Source organism: Falco peregrinus, chromosome 4, assembly GCF_023634155.1.
Source record: "Falco peregrinus isolate bFalPer1 chromosome 4, bFalPer1.pri, whole genome shotgun sequence".
In the NCBI taxonomy this organism is placed as follows: Eukaryota; Metazoa; Chordata; class Aves; order Falconiformes; family Falconidae; genus Falco; species Falco peregrinus.
The window spans coordinates 29,656,409-29,677,985 of record NC_073724.1 but is presented as its reverse complement, the minus strand read 5'-3'; the positions used below and the strand labels follow the sequence as shown (position 1 = coordinate 29,677,985).

Here is a 21,577-nt window from a genome sequence, read left to right as displayed (position 1 = left end):
GTTTATGAAATAGATGACAAACAGAACATCAAATTTTCATTTATATACATAAGGATACTGACTTAATGCTAGAACTACAGGAAACATCCAGATGCATAAGAATAAAAAAAAAATTTAAAGAAAACTTTTATTTAAATTCCATGTCTTAAGCACAATGACAAAGTATATTTCAGAAATCTGTGTAAGTCTGAAATATGTTTGCCCCTCACTCTGCCCTCCTGCCAAATAAATGAGCCAGTTTTATACATATCTACAGTATTTAATAAAGATAACCAAACTAGTCAAAGATTTTACATAAATGTTTCAGCACTTAAAGGAAAGAGAAACTTTTAATTTACTCTTACTCAGCAAAATTAAACGGAAAGGCAGCATCTTGATGATTTAACAAAACCAACACTTTAATTCAAACAGTTAATAACTGTTCTTATTTAAATGTTTTAATGTTTGTCAGTTAATCATATCTGATCAATAATTAATCAGTAATTCTTTTGAAGTCTGATTTACTATTTTTTTAACAAATTATCAGTTATTCAATAGGGGTTTCTAAAAATTCTTTGGCTACATACATTAAGGAAATTAAATACACATGAAAGATACTAGCTACAAGTACCTTAATAGTACACATTTACAGATTATACAGGGATCAGAGTGCAAATGTGATGAGTTATTTTCAAGGACTAAGTTACTTACAACATCCATTTTTACATCCCAAAGTTGTAGACAATACAAACTGAGATTTTAGATTTAGAATCTCTTTGTAGAGCTTCTTGACCATCCAAAAAAGCCTCAAACTAAACTGCTGCTTCATATAATAATGTTATCACTTTTAATTATGATATATAAACTGCAGTGTCTGTCTTTTTTTTTTTTTTCTTCTTTTGAAGAATGTATAAGTTCAGAAACTGCTCATATAAAGAACAGAAATACTGGTTGTATCCCGATATGGAATTATAATGATTTTAGATTTTTTTAATGTCTTTTGAAGATCTTTTGTAAGCAAAATATGAAAGCAGAAATCCATGTCAGTCCTCAGAAAAAACTCAGGGTTATAGTGATTTTGAAAATGCTTAATTTTCTTCCTGCAGCATTTCTTCTATTTCTTTATCCCAGTTTTCATCACGTTTTTCTGACTCTGTCACCACCTCATACTCTTGAAGCTCTTGTTGTAATTCCTTTTCCCAATCAGCAGTTTCTTCTACAAAAGATAAATGATAGTGTGTAGGAACAAACTTAGTAATGTAGAATGTTGCGTATTGTTATAAAACCAGATGAATTTGCACAGAATCTCTCTTATATCCCCAAAACTTTATGGACGATTCTCCTTAAACACTAAAGAAACTTCAGGATCAGAATTCATATTCTTGTTGACCACAGATAGGAATTAATATATGACTATAATCTTATGTGTGTACTACAATATAAAAAGCAAATATGCAGCTTAGTTGTAACAAGTATCACTTTGCAAGCTCATTTCCTGCAGTCTTTCCATCTACAATCAACTGAATCTCCCTTTTTACTTTTAGATTTCTGGAAAAATATGAAGTTCATAAGTTTGTTGGTTATACTGGGGTGGGTGGGGAGATATCAAGACCAAATACCATGGATAATTTAAAAAAAGCAGCAGGTATTCTCCTCACTGACATTTCTATCTAGGCAAGCTAATTTAATCAGTGTTAAAGGCAATCATATTTCATGCTTCAGGGCAAAGAATTAGTCAGAAGGCATTCCTGTGTTAATCTCTGTTTTAATTAGCTCTACCTATCATATGCAAGAGTATGTGGGAGGAGACGGGTGTTTGATGTGTTACATGTTGGTTAGCACTTCAGCCTGGATATGAAGATGTAATTCCATAGTCCAAGTCACTAAGGCCAGCTGAGATTTTTCTGAACAAATTACACGTTAATGACTTACTGAAACACTTCTATCAAAAAGCTAGATGCAAAGAACTGATATTATATATTAGAATTCCTCAAGTTTGGCTATGTACTGGAAAAACAATAACAATTTCAGAAAACAAGGATTCAGCAACATGCAAAACACATTGTAAAATAAATTATGAGAAGCACCTACATATACAAGTGGCTTCACAGTAAATTGTTCATTGTGTATAGCCAGAGTCACATCATCACAGATTGTTTTTATGCTTTTTACACTGGTATTAGTTCTTTTGAATTATTTTAAGTGTAAGCCCCACTTTAATTCTTCTCATCATCCTCAAAGCTGTTTGTTAAATTTTAACTGTTCAAATGCATGTAAACTTTTTACAGCAGAGGCATTTGGAAGCTCAGAGTCTGATGCGAATACTGCCTTTCTATCTGGTGTCACAAAAAGAAAATGTAGCCTGACTTTCAAATAATGTACTTTTCAATTAAACAAAGAAAAATTTGTACACATAAAGAACTATGAAAGAGAAGGCAGGGAAAGGAGGAGGTAGAAAAAAAATACTCCACTGTCAGTTTCATAAGAGAGTGAGAGCCACCTAAAAACTGTTAGGTTCTTTGGATTTAAACTCCTCATAGCTACCATCGTGTACAAGATGTGTTTTACTGTGATGAGAATTATCATTAACTTCTGCAGCATTTCATTGCAGGTCACTTCATACACTTTGTAAAACAATCACAAATCTACTTTCCTAAATTGAATTAATTTTTTTTTTCAATCAACCTATCTTAGAATTGCTGTATTTAAGACACAGTAATAATAGCTTTACCTTCTGCTACTGAAGTCTCTTCTTTCTTTTTGTCTAGCACCAGTTGTTCCATTTCTTTCCTTAGGTCTTCCTGATTCAGATTACAGGCATCAAAAGCATCACTCACAAATTCTGATACACCTGGACTTGTGGAAATCTCTTCCTCATCCTGCAGTAAGACAGTTTTGTATAAGCATATCCAAAAAGGGGGAAAAAAATGCCACCACTTCCACTCATGTGACTGCCTGCCTTTTAAATAGTCAGCAAAACCCCAAACCAAATGCATTACTCTGACAATTACTTTTCTTTATGGGTTATTTTTCTTTAAGACAATTTTTCTACAGACAAAATTGTTAAGATAGTTGTGCTGAAAAATGACCTGCTTTTCATCCTAGGCTCCTTTTTGTGTTCTCTTAAAAACTTTAATTCTGTTTTTGTAATCTTCAGAAACAATAATAAACTCCTAAGTAGTTTAGAACAGTACCTGAGACTAATATTAAATTTTGACCGCAATTCAGTAACAGTTTTCTACACACAAATGAGATTAAAAGAGGACTGTTCTTTGGAAGTCTTTCTAGCTTTGCTCCACTGCTACTGGCAAATAAATGCACAGCTCTGCGTCTGCCAAGAGTGTTCTCTGGCACTGATTTCACAATCCAGAAACGAACAAGGGTCATCACGTGTCTAAGTTACAGGTTTTTACAGTATCAAGGAGAATTCTTCTTGCCGTTGCAATAAAATAACGTTGCTATTGCAATGCATCATTTAGAGTTCCTATACTTAATCCTGTCAATTGCTGAAGAGTTGGACAGAACATGGCACATGAATATTTTTTTATGAGGGTAACCCTCGTATCTAAATACAATGCAAACCTTCTACTCCAAACATTTTGGAAATGTCACTCCTCAGAGTAAAAACGTTTTCTGATAATGTGCAGGATACTACTGAAAGTATTCTTCAGATAAACTACTGTTTCTTCTACTGAAAATGAGTTTAAAGTGTATGCACTGAAAATTAATATCACAGCAGTAGAGCAGCAGGTTAGGACTGTCAGTTATTATATTATTATGGTTTCATAGCACAACGCAAAAGGATACACAACTACCTCCGTAAGTAAAAGTTTCACATACTAAATACCAGATAAAATATAACAGCGTTTTTACCTCTTGAGATTTTATTTGAGGCTTTATTGTAACAGGTGGTGTTTTTGGCCGTACTGTTTCTATCAAGAAGGAAAAAAGAGTTAGGTTACATTTAAATACATAAAGGTCTCAATCTGCATAGCTATTACATGTAGAAGGAAGTATTATATTTTAAGGAGTCTGGTAGTTAAAGGCTCAATTCAGCCACAGTAAAGCATTTGCAACAACAAAACAGAAGAGAAACAATTTTCTATTCTTAAGTAAGGTAAATCTAGCAAATAATTTCCTCATTATGACTCCAAAGTTAAATCACAAGAACACCTCTGCCCCTCAAAACGATCCAAAGAACTATGTAAATAGGAACAGCTTGATATCTGAAAGAACGTCTTCTATAAAACACTTACAGATTGCAGCATGTCACAAGATCTTTAAGGTTACAGAAGTGTAGACTTGGGTCATGAAATCTAGTTACTACCTATCACAGAAGTTCCAGATTTCCCTGGTTGTACCCAACTACTACTGACATTGCCACTAGTTACCTCTTTGGTATATCAGACTACACCTGTACACACACCCCTAAACACACCCAAGAAGTGTTTCGCAGCTTCTTTCACACAGGCAAAGGAAGTCACTGAATAACATAAAACCCTAGAAGCTGTTCTCAACTTCTGAAGAAAAATCACTGTGCATTCTGTATTTAGTAGCACGGTGCTAGGAAGACAATTGTTTACAAGCAAGGACAGATCTTTTCCTTGGCAGGTAAAGGAATAGCTCAGCTTTCTTCCTCGTCCAGCTAGCAGGGTTGAAGAGTCACAATGAAAAGCCAGGTGGCTGCAAGAACAATTAATATACAGGGCATGTTGTGGTAGTGACGGAGTGCTTGCTTAGCAGTTCTATTTGTTCAAACATGCAAAGCAGCTCTGAGCTTGCAGCTCTGCTTACTGCAGTACGCCCAGGTGGACCTCTCCTGCTTACTCAGCAATTTCTGGAAGGGGAATTTTTTCAGGTTTAATTTTTTAAAATTAAGATCAGTTCCAATTAAAAGAATTCCCTAACGGGTAGCTGTCACTGCTTATACAGCTTATCTACTCAATGCTTACTGCTCTGTCCCATCTCTCTTCCTTCCCCTTCCCGATCTTCAGAGGATCTGTTACTACACCCAGCACCACAGCCAGAGGCCCCAGCACTCCCTCCCTGCTCTGGAAGGCTGTAGAACATAGCACTGACTCTTTGCTGCTCAGCACTGAGCGCCCAAAGCACCACGCAACAGAGGTGCCTCAAGCTCCATCTGCTGCTGTCATGCAGAAGCAGCATTGCAGCTCTGCACTGGGCCGTGCACCAGTCTGAGGTGACCAGCATGCCATAAGCACTGTTCTGGATCTAGCCTGGCATCATCTCCTCTACTGCTAGTGTGCTCTCTGCCCCCGAGGTAACTTAATTCCCAAGTAAATAGCTACTAATACCTTGAAGAGGACTAGAATTTGGCGTTTTGTTATAGATCTTATACAATCTCTACACTCTAACATGGAATGTTTTCCATTTGTTCCTTTTTTCCTTTCACATCTGTGGGAAAATCACCTTGGGGGTGGGGTGGGGGGGTGGGTAATTAAGAGAAAAATTGGGTCCTAACAGAAGCATAGTATTACAGAAAGCTTTTCAGGGTAAAACACAGCTATCACCTTCAGGACGGTTGGCATGCACAGAATCTGCATCACCACAGCTCCCTAAGCCACACAACCCGCTATCCTGGAGGAGCAGTGGAGGGTGGAGTGGAGACCCCACGGCCAGGCTCTGTTGTGCTCCCTGCAGGAATGGGAACTTGATGGCACCACACAGCTGATAAGCTGCATAGCAGCTGCTAAATGGAAGATATACGAGAAGATGCCTGTTGCTGGGTCAACAACTGTGGCGAAGACCAAGCAAGAGCCTCATTATCTGTGAGAGGAGGTTGGGAACTAGGCCCGCTCAGCGCTTCAAAGCCTTCGGGCAAGGACATGCTAACTGCTAAAAGAAAACAAACTGCTGAAGAGATAAAGCTCAAGGATGCCAGGGTAAAATAATTGTGGTAGTGGGAGATCGTGACCTCCTACTCAAATGGCCCCCCCGAAGAGAGCGGATCCCCCGCTTGGGGAGCATGCGTAGTGAATTTAAAATTAACTGTATCTTTAAATGAAAGCGAGAGAACTTTACACCAATCATAATAAAGGAATGTATGATTAGAGTCACTCAAGCTCCACCTGGGAGTAAAGAGAAGTATAAAAAGTGAATGAATGAGGCGACAAATGGGGAAGACACCACCGAGACAGACTCCTGGGACCAGCTGACGGGCTGAGCCTTTCTTCCCCCGCCCCGGACACCTTGGGTGAGACTTAAACTAAATACTTCTTCGGGAGACTTAGAAATCTCTCTAGAGAGTTACTTTTTAATATTTGTAGCCAGGCTATATTGCTTTTAACTTTTCCACAGGTTTTACACTTTATAACATTTTCTTTGCATGTGCCTTTTTGCAAACAGTCACCATCACCTGCAATCCAAGAACCTGTATATCTGTTGCACAAATAAAACTGCACCGTTAAGCAGCTGGTCACCGCAGTTTCTCATTGAATGCGACCAAACCCTAGAGCAGGGGTCCTCAAACTACGGCCCGCGGGCAGGATACGGCCCCCCAGGGTCCTCAATCCGGCCCCCGGTATTTACAGACCCCCCCGCCGGGGGTTGGGGGGGGAAACCAAGCAGCCGCAGATGACGGCCTGCCACTGCATCCGCGCGCCGGCCCCCTGGTTAAACAGTTTGAGGACCCCTGCCCTAGAGTGTGGCCATGCTAGCTCATTAGCACGGCTGGCCTGGCAGTGCCGACTGCCATCGGTGTATCCAGACCTGTGGTAGTTTAATATACATATTAAATGCGACTGGACTGATAGTGGTAAATTGGACATCACCTACAATTTAAAGCTAGCTGCACACAACCTCCCACATTGGTGAGGACAGCTGGAAGGTGGGGGGTGGGCGTATTTTCTGCTAAATTACTCCATTCCCTTTAACACAACATCAAACACACTAACATTCTGAAACAGAAAAGGAGGAGACAGAGAGATAAAAATGGAAGGTAATTAATTCTGTTTTATAGATAGTCAGCTTTAAGAAGAAACTCTGGACATTATGAAGAGTAACCAACAGGCAATTACTTCCTGTTTTCACTTCCAATTAGGGAATCCAACCTTCAAAAAGGTTATTTAAATAAAAAATAACACAGACGATCCAAAGCTTCCCAATCTATGCCATTTTCAAATCAAACAAAAACCGTATTGTCTACAGTTAGGTAAATGTATCTTTGCTGTTACAAAATACACAGTCATTAGGAAGTAAATCTACCTGCATAACCTATACTGGTCTTCTGAATTGTCTGAGATCCATAACACATCTAAAGAGAATGCTGCTTTTTTGTTTTGTTTTTGTTTATTAAATTAAAACATGTTTTGTTTTCAGTCAGAATGGTAATTCTACTAGAATAACTCTTTGGGTATTACACAGCAAGTTTCTCTTCTGCAATTTTCAAGGGTTTGGATGACTCAAAGATAATAGGTTTGGTGTTAAAAAGGGTCAGCTGCCACCTGTAGCATTGAGACACTTCAATTCAAACAGCCACAGTTTCGAAAATGTGAGTACTCTACTGTTAGGGAAAAAAAAAAAAAAAAAGGAGGTTGCTCTAGGAACTTACAGTTTAAGACTGCCTATTTAACTACATGTTTAGCTTGCATAAAGGAAACCTTCAGCACTGTAATTAATGATAGAGTAACTTCTATTTGACTAGCCAGTCAGCCACAACAGCAGCAGCTTTCTTTTTTTTCTGAAATTGGTTTACTGAAGCAATGAAGTGCAGAAACAGAAATCAAATAAAAAGTTCAGTGGAAAGGGGAAGCATACTGATTGTAAACAGACTTCTCAGAAATTATGCTTATAAACAACAGTGAAGAAAATATCTTTTGGCAAAATGTATATTTTTAATCTTTCCAAATGCAACCTTTTCCTCTATACAAAGGACTAAATGCAGTAGCAAATCAAAGGATCCAATACTCAAAGTTCTATTGTGAGCCACTACAGAAAACCAGAGAAGACAGTCCCTGCTTGTAATAGTCTATAATAAAATCCTATCAGTTGGTGTAATTAAAAAAAATAATAATCCAGAAATCCAAGAATGATTAAAAAAATCACAACAATAAATAAATAAATAAAATGAGATAAATGCCATTTAGATGCCAGTTAGGTGCAAAAGTTTATGAAATTATGAAAATCTCGTGTGTTCCTGAGTTGATGGCACCTGCACAGGGTAACAGTAAACAACCTGCTCACAGAAAATGACAAAAATGGGAGCTGAATATGGTGGGAGTGTAGAAGTGATATGACATGAACAGGTAAGTGGGAAATGAGACTAAATACAGTCTATACTGAAAGGTACAGATAAAAGCTTTCTGTTATGATGAAACAGTTAGTGCAGGGCATTTAAGAGTAGCTTTTTCATATAAGAAAAAAACCAATTAAGTCTCAGTTTCCACAGAACCAATCAGTTTCCTCATATAATCAACATTCTTTATTGCTTTTCTGTTTCTATGGAGAGAAAAGAACATGCTTACAAAACTACAAATACAGTAGAAAGATGCTCTATCATGTAGTTCTCAAAACTGTCATTTTTAACCTCCACATATTTTACACTATGAGCAAAAGAATTACATCCTTACAGTAAACACATGGGACTATTTCCATACTGTCATTGTCATTCTTCCCAGGGAGGGAACCTCGCTCCCTAGAGTCCACAGGTGTGTGCTGGCAGTAGTTACTCTCCTCAGAGGCTAGCATCCTCTGGAGTACATGTGGCCTGTGGTCATTTTGCATAGATTTGGCCTAGATCTCCTCTGTGCTCCACATCATATCCTCAAATGAGGCCTTGATTTTTAAATTTTTTTTAAGTTTACAAAGCCTGAAATAGCATGAGTAGTGTTTCTATGATTGACATCATGCTCTTCAACACGAGGACATGCTGCAGCGTTTGACTTTTATATAGCCCATTGGGACAGCAGACAACTGTCCTGGATAAAAGATATCAGAATTGGTGCCTCTTGGTCTGCAGTACATTCTGTAGTGACCTGTCCTGTCAGCATTCCTTGGGTTTTTAACTCAGAGAAAACTACTTTGCTCATTCTAGATGGGGACCTTGCCCACGCTAACACACGTGTGCTCTGTATGAGACAAACTGACAGCAAAGGCACATGCAAAAAAAAAAATACCCACAAAACTACTACAGTCCTTGTGAAAAGGTAACTTCTATGCAACATGCAAGCCTGGCTCTCTAATTCCCTTTGTAACTTCCCCTTCACCCCAAGGATCAGCTGCCTGTGTTCAACAAGCCAAGGTCCAGCTGAGTAACTTTAGCTTAGACTGTGCAGAAAGTTACCAAATTGCACAAGAGACTTGTGAGAAAGTCTGTAAAAAGATAAGAAAGGTGAAAGTAGAAACTGAGGTAGGATTAGAAAGATGGGATCACTAGCAGTGCAAGGACTCAAGAGGAAAAATACCAGTATGGAAAGATATTATATTTGAAGGGGGGAAAAAGCAGCTAGCTTGGCAGTGATCAGTTGGTTGTCAGTCAGGCCAGCAGTGTCAACAGGACATGAGCATTAATGGATTTCATAGATGATGACAACTTATTGGTGCTGGGGGTATGAGAATCTGTTCCCAGGTGCAGCAAAAGCTTTCTCCTTCTGTCTAATGTGTACCCAGCCTGCCAAGATTCTTCAGGTGTCTTACCAGGGGTTGGTGAGTGTACCTAGCTTAAACTAAGATTTAATGAGCTACTAGTTATCTTCTGTGTCTTTGCCAGTAACTGCTTTATACTCTAAGCTGCATAAATTCCTGCTTGCAGAATTTGTTTCCATGCAGATAAAGACACTCATGATTGCTAAGAGGGTCAGCAAGAACCATCTATATAAACTGATAAATACAACTGAAGGTACCTACATTGAAGCAGTTTTTCATCTCAAAGTTGAATCCCAAGTAGTCTCCTGGTCCCCATCTTCCTCCATTTCTATAACACATCAAGGGCCTTTCCATGTCCTGCATGTGTGTGTGCCTCCACCACTACAGTAATTCTACCCCCATATCACTCACCGACTTCCGTTTGGTCTGAGGCCTAAGCAAAAGCAAGAGCAAACCATATGCCAGCTGGGTGGGCTGGCTAGTACCTGTTGTCTTATCAGGTTAACGAAAGGTACCTCCTACTTCTTTCTGACAAGTCAAAAAAGCACACCAGAGGCAACCAGGGATCTTGAGTTGTTATAAACCCAAGTAAAAAATATCATCTCTTGAGATCTCCACTCTTCTGACAAAGTTGGCAGGAATTGGAAAATGGCTTACAAACACTAGGAGCCTCCTCTTCCCCAACCTGGTCAAACACCAAGTGTGGTGAGAGAAGCCCTGATTTAATAGGAAATCCAGGATGAAAATTTGATGTAATCTGATGTATACAGTCAGTATGTATGACACTAACTTCATGAGCTGTGCTAGAACAAATCCTTTCCATACCTTTCAGTTGACTATCCTCTTCTCTGCCTTTGTTCTCTTCTTTTCCTACTGCTTGCTGTTGAGCTGCAAGTGCGGTGAGCTGTGCAGACTGTTTAATTAGGGACACCCTGTAGAAATAATTTCTCCAGAACACCTCCTCTTTTATGCTAGAGAGAACAGATTTTGATTACTACATTTGGAAATATGGTTCCTTTTACCATCTAGCAATGAAGTGAAATTAAATATGCAGAGGGAAGGAGTAAACATAGCTGCCATTTACGTAAAAACTTAAAAAGAAATCTGCGACAGTTTAAAAAAATCCATCATTGTAGAAGTTCTTGATCTATTACAAGACAGTTATAATAGACCTGAATATATAATAATAATATTGTGACTTTAGAAAAAGCTTGACAGCATGCAGCAATACATAACTTGGAAAAGTATTATGCTGTTCCATCTCTCTTGCCAAATCACGTAAACAAACCAAACAAGCCAAATAACCCTGTTCACTTCCTCTCTAAACCCAACAGTCTATCATTGTCAAACTACATTCATCTACATCTTCCCTAGACCTCAAGGTGGAAATGGAACATCTTTGATCTATAGGCAGATTACAGCAGAACTGTTTCACTATCCGCACACACCTTTCAGCATGTCTACAAGACCTTTAGTAACTATAAACTGCCATTTTGGAAACAACCAGCTTTTATAAGCGGGAGACTATTCCATTTCTTAGGTAGCATTTCCCCCTGGTAATTCCCCAGCACACAAGAAAAGACCCAACTTTAACCCAGAGGTAACAGAAGCCAGAAATGGCAAGACCCATGAGAAGGAGGGTGTATAGGTCAAGACGGAAGGAACAAAGTAAGAGAGTGAAGTTACTTTCTTGCCCCTTCAGGCAAAACAGTGACTACTGAGACCAGGAACAGGAAAAAACCCCAACCCTATTAAGCAATGTGGTACAACAGGCAAGGACAGCGTGACCAAAGGCTGAAGACAGAGCATCAGAGACAGATCTGATGAAGACGTAGAATACACACAAAGCTTTAGGACTGACAGCAGCAAAGAACAGCATGAAAGAGGGTAAATAAAATGAGGAGCTGGGAACATTAATAAAAGGAGGAAATTTGAGAGAGAAAAAAATCACCAAGAAAGATGTTTTCTTTCTTGTTTCCATGCGTAGAAAAGGAGGACTAATTTGGGACCTCCTACTTAATGAGAATCTTAAGCTTTAGGAGCAGAGTCTGGGACTGGACAACAAAGGAGAATAGCACTGGAATAAAGCTGGGATCAAGAAGCCATGCTGGAACAGGCCATAACTGCTGGGACAAAGACCTTATGGACCTTTTAATTAGGTCCACTAGAAGGAAGGCAGTCACAACACAAGAGCTTTTCCCATTGCCTGTCCAAAATCAGTTTTTCTTGCTTGCATCATTGCTGTTTCATGATGCATTCTTTTACCGTTTCTCCAGGGGGCGGGGGAAGTGGTGGGCTCTGACCATCTCCAATAACCTTTTTGAGGTGTCAGTTACACCAACAACTCTGAACATTTTTGTTGCTGCATTTACCTTTGTTTGGGAAAAAGATTTTCAAGTAATTTAGCATGCTGGACATGGAAAAATGTAAGGCCTTTCCCATACTTAAGTCAACGGGTCCTTACTAGTTCTGAATGTCTAACATCTACTGCTGTTCTCTCTTCCAACTGCTAAACTGCAATGCACATGCCACATTTCATGCACTCGAAATTAGCAGGTAAAAAATACATACAGAGGAGTATATAAAGGAATTGACGGATGAGAAAGAAAAAGGAGTGATTTACAAATATTTACAGATATATTGAAAGTACAATGATACATAAGTTACCTGCAGAAATTACTTACTGTTTGGGAACAAGATCAAACCTCATCCTATTAAGAAGTTCATCTTCTTGTAACATCACCATTGCAACAGGGTACATTTGATCAAAGTCAAAATTAAACTGCACACCTGCTGGAGGATCCCGCAGAAAATTTCGTTTATCCTTTGAAGAACACATTTATGGAAAAGAGATATCTTATTTCACACACAAGACCAGCAAGACAATTCCACCTCCCACATATCTCTATCATACCACAAAGCTGTAAAGCCTTTATAAAAAGAAAAAAAGGTATTGGGGATCTATTTTGGCTCAAGTTGATAATGGAAGAGCTACTTTTGCACAGGATCAGTGCAGTGACAGGCACACTAAAAAAGTATATTGAAAATATATAATAATGCCAGCCAAACTTACTTTGGGGGAAAAAAAGGAAATTTTAACATCTCCAACAGAAAAAATTCAAATCTACAAGAAACTAAATGCTTACTGCTGATAAGGCCAGTATTTGTTGCTGAATTGTCTCTTCTTCATTGCTGTCTACCCAGGGAGGCACTGCTAATTCTGTTATTGAAAGGAGGAAAATAATTGCATGCATATTAGTTTTTTTTTTATAAAAAACCCCAACAATGAACACCTTACATAAAGTATCATATAATGTCATAGAAATAAGCAGACTTACATCAGTAAACCTATTGTTCCTTTTCCCTAAACTAAGCTCATGGCATAAGAGAGAAACTCTAGGAGTGGATGTTTGTTTATCAGAGGTTTTAACAAAAAAAAAAAAGTTGCTGATCTCTGTTATTGTAAAACTAAACGTGTGGGGATTTCTTTGCAGTTTTTTCTTTGCACCAGTCAAAATGTCATGCCTCTTAGTTTAGTTACTGAAGTAATGCTGTATAACTGGTTAAGCTGCCTGCAAATAGAAAATTCTAGATTCACTTTAAACATGTAAACTTTGTCTAAATTAAGTTTTCAAAATAATTTACTAATGTGTTAATTTTCTAACACCCTGAAGGCACTAATTCTTTAATGAGGAGAAAAATAAGTTATAAATTTATTATAAATTACAAGACATTATACACTGAATAAGCATACTTAAGTTCAGCTGATTTATATATTTACAAATACTTCCAAAATAGTTCCATAGGCTGTACATAGAGGAAAATGAAATATTGCTGATGTATAGAAATCTATTAATCTCTTCACCGCCAATGCAAATTCAGCCTACAGAGACATTATGCTGTGTCTGTAACAGTTAACAAATAATTCTTGTGCACTCTAACAAACAATGCTTATTTGCCTATCCACCTGACATCAGCAGGATCTTTCACTAACATGGATTCACATCTGATGCTAATGGGCCATCTGTTACTTCTTTCTTCAATCTAGCTACCTATTTTCATGAAACTTGTACAAATATACTAACAGATGCCAAAGTTTACTAACAGAGAAATAAAGACAGAAATACAGACAATGCGATCACATCAGCAGTCTTGCAAGAAGAAACCAGACTAACATACTAACTGCAGAGAGTACGAAAAATTTCATCATGATCCATTTAAAACCAGCTAATTTTCAAGATTAACAATAGAGCCACTCATTATTCACTGTCAGAAATTATTGCATTCAGGCAACACATTAAAAGAAATAAAAGCCAATCATGAAAGGCAACATAAAAAAAACAAGTGATTATTTTCAAGTCCTAAACAGATCCACTGATGTCAATAGCACATGGGTGGAGAACTCAAAGTTGTATCAGAGATAATTACAAAGCAAATGATTTATGGGAAAGCAAAAGAGCAATTATGCCTCTAATGTAAGTAGAGCAACTCCTACAGCAACTAATTAAATACTATAGTGCAAACACTAACCCACATTTTTCATTTCATTACAAAAATGTGACAATTGCTAAAGCTCAGAAAAAATCAGCATGCCTGTTTCCAATAAATATACAGACTTAAGATTCAAAACGACAATAAGAGATCAGCTTTGCTAGCACTGTGACCTTTGAGTTAATTTCATAAAGCTGAATTTGGTTAAAAAAACCAAATCTAAACCAACTAGATAATGTAACACTAACCTCACTTAAAAATACCATCTTCCTGTTCCACAATACATGTTAATTTTTTCCATAATGTGTTTCATTAAACAGACTATTGAAAGATTAGGTTTAGATACAGCTCAGTTTCCAGGTTCCCGGAAGTTTCAGCTTATGCAGTGTATGCACTGTCAAAAAAAAGAGCATACATTACCTGATTTTTTTGTTTGCTGCTCTTGGACAAATTTTTTCTGTTCCTTCTGAAAATCTCCGATAATTGTCTAAAATAAAAATTAGTGAACCACAATAAACAAAAATTCACTCTTACTGTTTCATGTTCACTCAGAAGATGCTTTCAAATACACTGTGGAATCATATTCTTATATCCCTGGTGGCCCTTTCTGTAAGTTAATTAAAGACATTTAATGTAAATCACACATTTTTCCTTTACTGAAGCATTTGATTTTGCCTTAAAAGTTTAAACTATTGTGTACACTTTCAAAATTATATTTATAGTTTTATCAAGTTCAGGGGACCAAAAAAAAAGAAAAAAGGAAAATCCTAGCTGATAATTTGATCATCAGCTTACCATGCATATACACTTATCACCTTACCATATCAAATACAGACAACACTGACTGTTTATAGACTTATTTAAACACTTCTTACAGCATTGAATGCTTAAAGATACCCTTGGCTGTACAATATGTTTCAAGAGTAGCCCAAGAAATATATCCATTGCAGTAAACTGGATTTGTCAAATTTTTAAGCATGATTCAGAATGTCTACTTAGCTGAAATAATTTTGCCATTTATTTTGTTGACAAAATTTCATCAAAAATTATGTTCAAAAAGATCCTGTATTGAATTTAGAACTGACAAATTGAGAACTGCCTCGGAAGTTGGCATGCCATAATCTAGAAGTAACAATGGCAAATGTTCTGCAGTCGAAAGCAGAGGCAAAACCCCATGAAGCTAGAAATGAATACTTAAACCAGTTACAGCAGTGAGGTCTATGGCTTAACAAGTTAACAAAAAGCACCCAAGTCTTCAAGCTAAATCCTAATAAATTCCTGATCATTATTTTTCCGTCAACAAGCCACTTTTTCAGTTTAAGATGAACATCAGTGAGAGAACTACTGTAGTGCCTGTTATACAAATAGATCATTGTGGTTCCTCCTGGTTGTAAGTTATATGAATTTCAGTATTTATGGTATAAAGTCAGTCATATGGTGTAAGAAAAAAGCTTTAATATACCAAATAACCTTCTTTCTTGATTTTTGCTTTTTGATGTGGATCAAAATTATATTAGGCTTTAATATACTGTAGGAGATGCAACTCTGCTATTATATATAGATAGTTGTCACTAAAAAGTTAATGAAATCTGGAGAGAAAATTTGATCATAACAAAAACTTGGAAGTGCCATTTGACGATTAATTTGGCAGACAACATGAACATTTAAGTATATCAAGAAATTGAATCTCATTGTATTAAAACGAACAAAAAAAGGCAACACTAGCTCCCCTGAAGGTGTCTGACAGACAGAAGCAGGAAGAGGGGTCTGGCTGCATCTCCCGTGGCTGATGCTCCTGGATGCGCAGGCCCACTACAGCTGGGTTGGTTTTGGCCAGTTCCCTTTCCCTTCCCCTTCCAAGCTATGCTTGCCAACAGACACAGAACACTACATAGCACTTATTGCTGCCCTTTTTTTTTTTTTTAATTTTTATTTTCTGCCAAGTTCGTGACTTAAAACACCGGAATAACACTTGTTCCAGAAGTTATTCAACTGGAGCTGGCAGCCAGCAACAGGGAGGACAAGAGGCAGGGTCAGGGTGAGGGAAAGAGCAGCACAGTAGTATGCAGTTCCATTAACTCACCTGCTCTTATGAAACCGTACCTGTATAGCTTTCAGGGTCTTAGTACATAATATCTACAAAGCTGACCTAATCCTGAATCTTGCTTTAGAGATGCATGTAAGATGCAAACTATAGCATTCCTCTTTCCACCTAAATAAACTGGGGGAAAAACTCAACCCGCACATCTCCCAGCATCCCCCAACTGCCCGTCTCTAGTAATCTTTCCAGCCTTTACTCCTACGCCAGCACTCTTCATACTCTCTTCTGGCTTTTCTCCCATGTATCTACATCATGAAGGAACAGAAGACAGGTGCAGTACTGACTAAAGCAGAGTGACCATTTTTTGGCGTGTCTACCATGAATAAACATTTCAGTCACAGCATTTATCGTGACAGGAGATACCTTCTCTTGAAATATGCAATTCCTAAATCCAGCTTAAAGAAATGTTATATGCCAGATTTGCCACACTGCAACAACAGTAAGCAAACAGATCTTTCAGATGAAGTATCTAGAAATAAAATACCTTATCAATGATACTGTCAATTTTTCCTTCTTCTACGGATTTCTTTATCGTCTGTGCTGTTTCGGCAACGGATTCCGATATCTTTTTTGTGGCAGCAGTGGCAAAATTGAAGAGGTAACCTTTCACAGATCAGAAGAGAAAAAAGATCTCTTTACATCCAGTTCTCTTACTAGATCTATTTTCCTTTCTCTTCAGAGATTTGCATACCTACTTGAAAGCTGTCTTCAAAATCATTTAACACAGCTTCTGGCGTAAAAAGAACTCCTAAAATCCTATTTATCTCTTTCTAGTTCATATTCTTTAGTGATGGTGATCAAACTGTATGTTTGATCACAACTTTCTGTAATTCAAACCTATACACAAACCTTGTTTACTAAACTAAACGTTCCTAATGGTCCTTGAAATATTGCTTTCCAATGAATTTTCTGAAGCAATGTGTCTTTCCTAATTTAAGTATTTTTGAGACATTAAGCAAGAAAGTAACTTTAGCAACAGTATTAAAACAACTTTTTTTTTTTTTTTTTTAAGAAAACCAACATGCACAATAAGGCCTCATGAAGTAAGGTGCAAGCACGTGAAAAATTTCAGGCAAGTAACATTTGAGAATCCTTCAATAGTCTTAAGATAGAAGCTTGCTCGTGATGTTTGTCCTGTTCTATTTTGCATTGTGGTTTTTTTTAGCTCCATAAGAAGCACTGTGGCCCAATTGCTTATTTTTATGAATATGTTCAGTATCAGAACAGCAGTAACAAGTATTTCTAAAGACTAACTAGCATTTTTTTACATTAACAGTGCTGAAGTGAAGAAAGGTGGCCAAGGTAAAAAAACCCATGTAGCATGGGCAGTTGCACCATGCTGTTCATTTTTAATTAAGGAGAACAATCTTAGATGTATATCACAAACCTTTAGAAATATCAAGTATCACTTTATTGACAAAGGATCTTAAAACAACATTGGGATTGTTTATTTCTCAGATGATATGATGTCACAAGCACTTCAATACACTTGAACAGTTGTATTATGACTGTAATATCAGTTACAGTATACACAACGATAAAATGTTGCTAAGTGCCATAGTAAATAGAATAATATTAACTGCAGAGGCATCTACATAGATGGGAGCATTGGGCAATCATCAATGGCATGAAATTTAACAAGAATAAATGCCAGATTCTGCTCCAGGGAGAGCATAATGCTGGACAGAAGTATAAATTAGGAGAGGAGTGACTGGACAGTAGCCCTACAGAAAGGGATCTGGGGTTGCTGGTCAACAGCAAGGCTCAATATGAGTCAGCAGCATGTCCTGCCAGCCAAGAGAGCAAACCACACCCTGGGGTACATCAAACACAGCATAACTAGCTGGTCAAAAGAGGTGATTATCCAGATGTATTCAGTGTTGGTGCGGCCTCACCTTGGGTATTCTGGGCCCTACAATTTATGAAGGATGTAAAGGTCCCCAAATCATCCAGAGGAAGACAACAAAGCTGGTGAAAGGGCTGGAAAGCATGTCCTGTGAGAAGTGGCTAAGGAATTTGGGCTTGTCCAGTTTGGAGAAAAGGAGGCTGAGAAGCGACCTCTTCTCCCTGATATCCAGTGGTAGGACATGTGGGAATGGCTCATAGCTGCCCCAGGGGAGGTTTAGACTGGACATTAGGAAATGTTTCTGTATTGAGAGGGTGGTCAAACCCTGGCACAGGCTTCCTAGAGAGGTGGTCAATGCCCCGTGCCTGTCAAGTGTTTATGCGGCATTAGTCTGTTAACAACATGCTTTAACTTTTGGTCAGCCCTGAAGTGGTCAGGCAGCTGGACTTGATGACCCCTATAGGACCCACACAACTGAAACAGTCCATTTTAATTCTAGGGTTAGAAGTAGTAATGGCGAATCTAAACTGCATAGTAACTATCAAAGATATATTTGAGGCATTAGAAAGAATGCAAAGCATATGGGATGGTAAGAATATTTCAGTTATTCCAGAAAAATCAACTGACTTTTATACAAGGGAGTTTCAATAAAACCCAGAACTTCTGTTTCAAACAAACAAAAACCTGCTTTCATTCTCAACATCTCACAAAAATTCCAGTTTCCTTATGGGTTAGACATGTAAGAAATAACCTTAGCAAGCAAAACCAAAAAAAGTTAGTGTTTTAACACACAGTTGCTAGTCACTGGTAGAATGAGTTACACTGGAACACTCATGTAACCTTTTGGAAAACTGACCGTCCTCTTTATGGTATCACTAAATCAGTACCAAAATATGCAGAGGTCTAGCCAGCCCTTAAGCGAGCCAGTTTATATGTAACTTCCATGTATAAGCCACAGAACAGTGGCAATGAAACTTTCTTCAAGTACTTGTTAGTATCTTTCATTTGTTATCAGGTTTTACAACCCACCACATGCTTCACATTGAATAAAAAAATGCTGATCTTTTACACTTTAACTATAGACACATACACTGTCCCCCTTATGACAGTAGGCGAAGCAGTAGTCTACTGGATTGTTTCCTCCCTACCAGCTTTTATTGGTCATTTTATGTATCCCCAGAAACTTTCTCATATGCAATTGTTTTAAGTGCAAAAGGTGCCAAAACATTTGCTGCCCAGCAGCATTTTGGTATTGTTAAGCAAAGTGGTTTTGGACAGTCCTGTAACCACTCTGAAGAGAAAAATGCTTTTCATTCCCATCACAGGCAAATATTCTTCCAAACTAAGGTACTTACAAAACCTCAGTAAGAGGTGGTACTTAGCCTTAGAAAAATAGTGGTGGAAAACAACACTTCCACTTTCAAATGACCAAGGAATTTTTCCTCTCTCTTACAAATCTATGCCTGTATTAAGAATATGTATCTAGCAATACTTCTGTTAGTAGTTCACAATGAAAAACTTTCCTGAACTTTGTAATAATTTGATAATGAGCAAAAAATAACATTATATCAGGCTTCATTTTTACCAGTAATCTTTTTTACGTGCTAGGGAAGTCTTTCCACACAGCCACCCTGGTTGCTAGTCATGCAGATGTTTCTAGAGTTATCATGTGTTAAAACAGTGATGTCCAAATCCTTATTAAAAAAGCCTTTCCACCACAATCTTCTCTGGTGTCACAGACAATGAATCCATGGATCACTAAACCAAATTCTCATTTCCAGAGCAAATTATGGGATTGACCTTTACATCTGTAACAGTCAATACTTATTCTCCCCCTGAAATTCAAAGTCCTTTTTCCCTCCTCAACAATCAAAGTGACTACCAGATTAGGATCTATTTACAACAACCATACATTTGAGGAAACTACACACATAAACTGCTGCAGCCTGGATAGCCTAAGGCAAACCATAGTAAAGAACCATCTCAGAATAACCTTTCAGATGATATTGGTCCAGTATTTCAGAGCATCAGTAAAATAAAACAAAACCAAAAACAACACTAGCAACTAGTATGGAGCTGTACTTTGGATTAATTCTTATCTAAGATTTCACTAAAGTAAACCAGAATGAATTTTCACCTACAGCAAATTACAGCCTTGCCTCATTACAGAGGAGCTCATCAAAAATCAAACCCCATTACCTTCCTATGAAAAAAAAAAATCACAGAAACCCCACAGCAATTCATGAAGTACCTTACTCTAAATGTACACATCACTTCTCCCACCGTGACAACCAAACAAATACTCAAAGGAATGGTGATCCTTTAGTAATAATTCTGAAAAAGATGATAACGGAAAGAAACACTTTTCAGCTATTTAGTTGGTTCATATTTTATACTCCCAAGTTCTTCTAAAATGTTTTTTGATTTCCAGTGAGGCAATATGCTTTAATAGTACACAGAATTGTTGGCAGCTTGAGCAAACATTTCTCATTGCCAGTAACTGCTATTTAAAACGAATCGGTGAATTGCAGAGAAATGAAGATGAAATTAGAGAATTAGGTCACTTCCAAAACTCCAGCTTTATCAGTTGTGTAGGATTGTTTCAGAACTGGGGAAAAGACTGTGCAATCTGTATGAAGATCTCCATCTTGTGAAATACACAGCAGTTATGCATGCCATAGCCTGCAGTTAACAGACAAGATTTAAAAGAGATGCAAAACAAAGACATATGAAAACAGAAAAGGGTAGGAAACACTAACTTTTAAAACTTTTCACTGAGATAATCTTTTGTAGCAGCTAACCTAACCTGAATTATCGTTTACATCTGAAAAGATACGCGTCAGGTTTGGGTTTTTTTCTTTTTTTAAAGTCTTAGGTCACCTCAAACTTGTGTTCCCCATTTTGCATCATTGTACGAGCCACATCGGAGCTGCTGCCATCTAGATAATAAAGCGGGTTTTCTTTTGCGTCCGTTGAACTGGGAATAAACACGCTTAACTCATCCTACAACTTACCCGTAACTGTTTAGCTCAACTACAGCTTCGGTTTAAGCGCCAGCGATAAGCACTAGCAACTACTCTGACCTCCAAACGTGCGTTAGCCGAGCCAGTCCCCCCTCCCCCGTCGCTGCCCTGCGCTACTTGCGGCTGCCCCGGGGCTGAGGGTGCCGGGCCGCCCCCGCCCCGCGCTCCCGGCGGGACACTCACTGCCGAGCCCCTTGGCCTGGCTGAGCAGCGCCTCCGAGTCCACCTGCAGCTCCGCCTGCTCCGAGCCCTGCACGGCCGGCTCCACGCCCGCCTCCGCCTCCTCCTCCTCTTCGGCCGAGCTGCTCCTCTCCTCGGGCGGCAGCAGCCTCTCCTCGCCCGCCCGCTCCAGCCCCAACCAGCTGCCCAGACCGCGTAACATGGCGCAGGAGCGGCGGGAGCCGCGCTCGGCCGTTAGCGGGCACTCCCAGCGCCGAAGGGCCGGCGGCTCCGTACGCGGAAGCCGGGGCGCCCCGCTACTTCCGCATACGCCACTTCCGCCCGGCGCGGGGAAGGGCGGTGCCCTCCGCTCGC

General features: G+C 38.6%; 1 protein-coding gene across 1 annotated transcript; it reads right to left on the bottom strand.

Annotated features, from left to right (window-relative positions):
* Window positions 1-108: 108 nt before the first annotated feature.
* Window positions 109-21,539, bottom strand: SYAP1 (synapse associated protein 1). The gene is made up of 9 exons (XM_055801214.1): window positions 21,227-21,539; window positions 16,659-16,777; window positions 14,494-14,560; window positions 12,729-12,802; window positions 12,267-12,406; window positions 10,408-10,553; window positions 3,853-3,911; window positions 2,711-2,858; window positions 109-1,195 (listed from the first exon to the last, which is right to left on the bottom strand). The coding sequence occupies exons 1-9, from the start codon at window positions 21,423-21,425 to the stop codon at window positions 1,068-1,070; spliced, it is 1,080 nt and encodes a 359-aa protein (XP_055657189.1). The 5' UTR covers window positions 21,426-21,539; the 3' UTR covers window positions 109-1,067.
* Window positions 21,540-21,577: the final 38 nt, after the last annotated feature.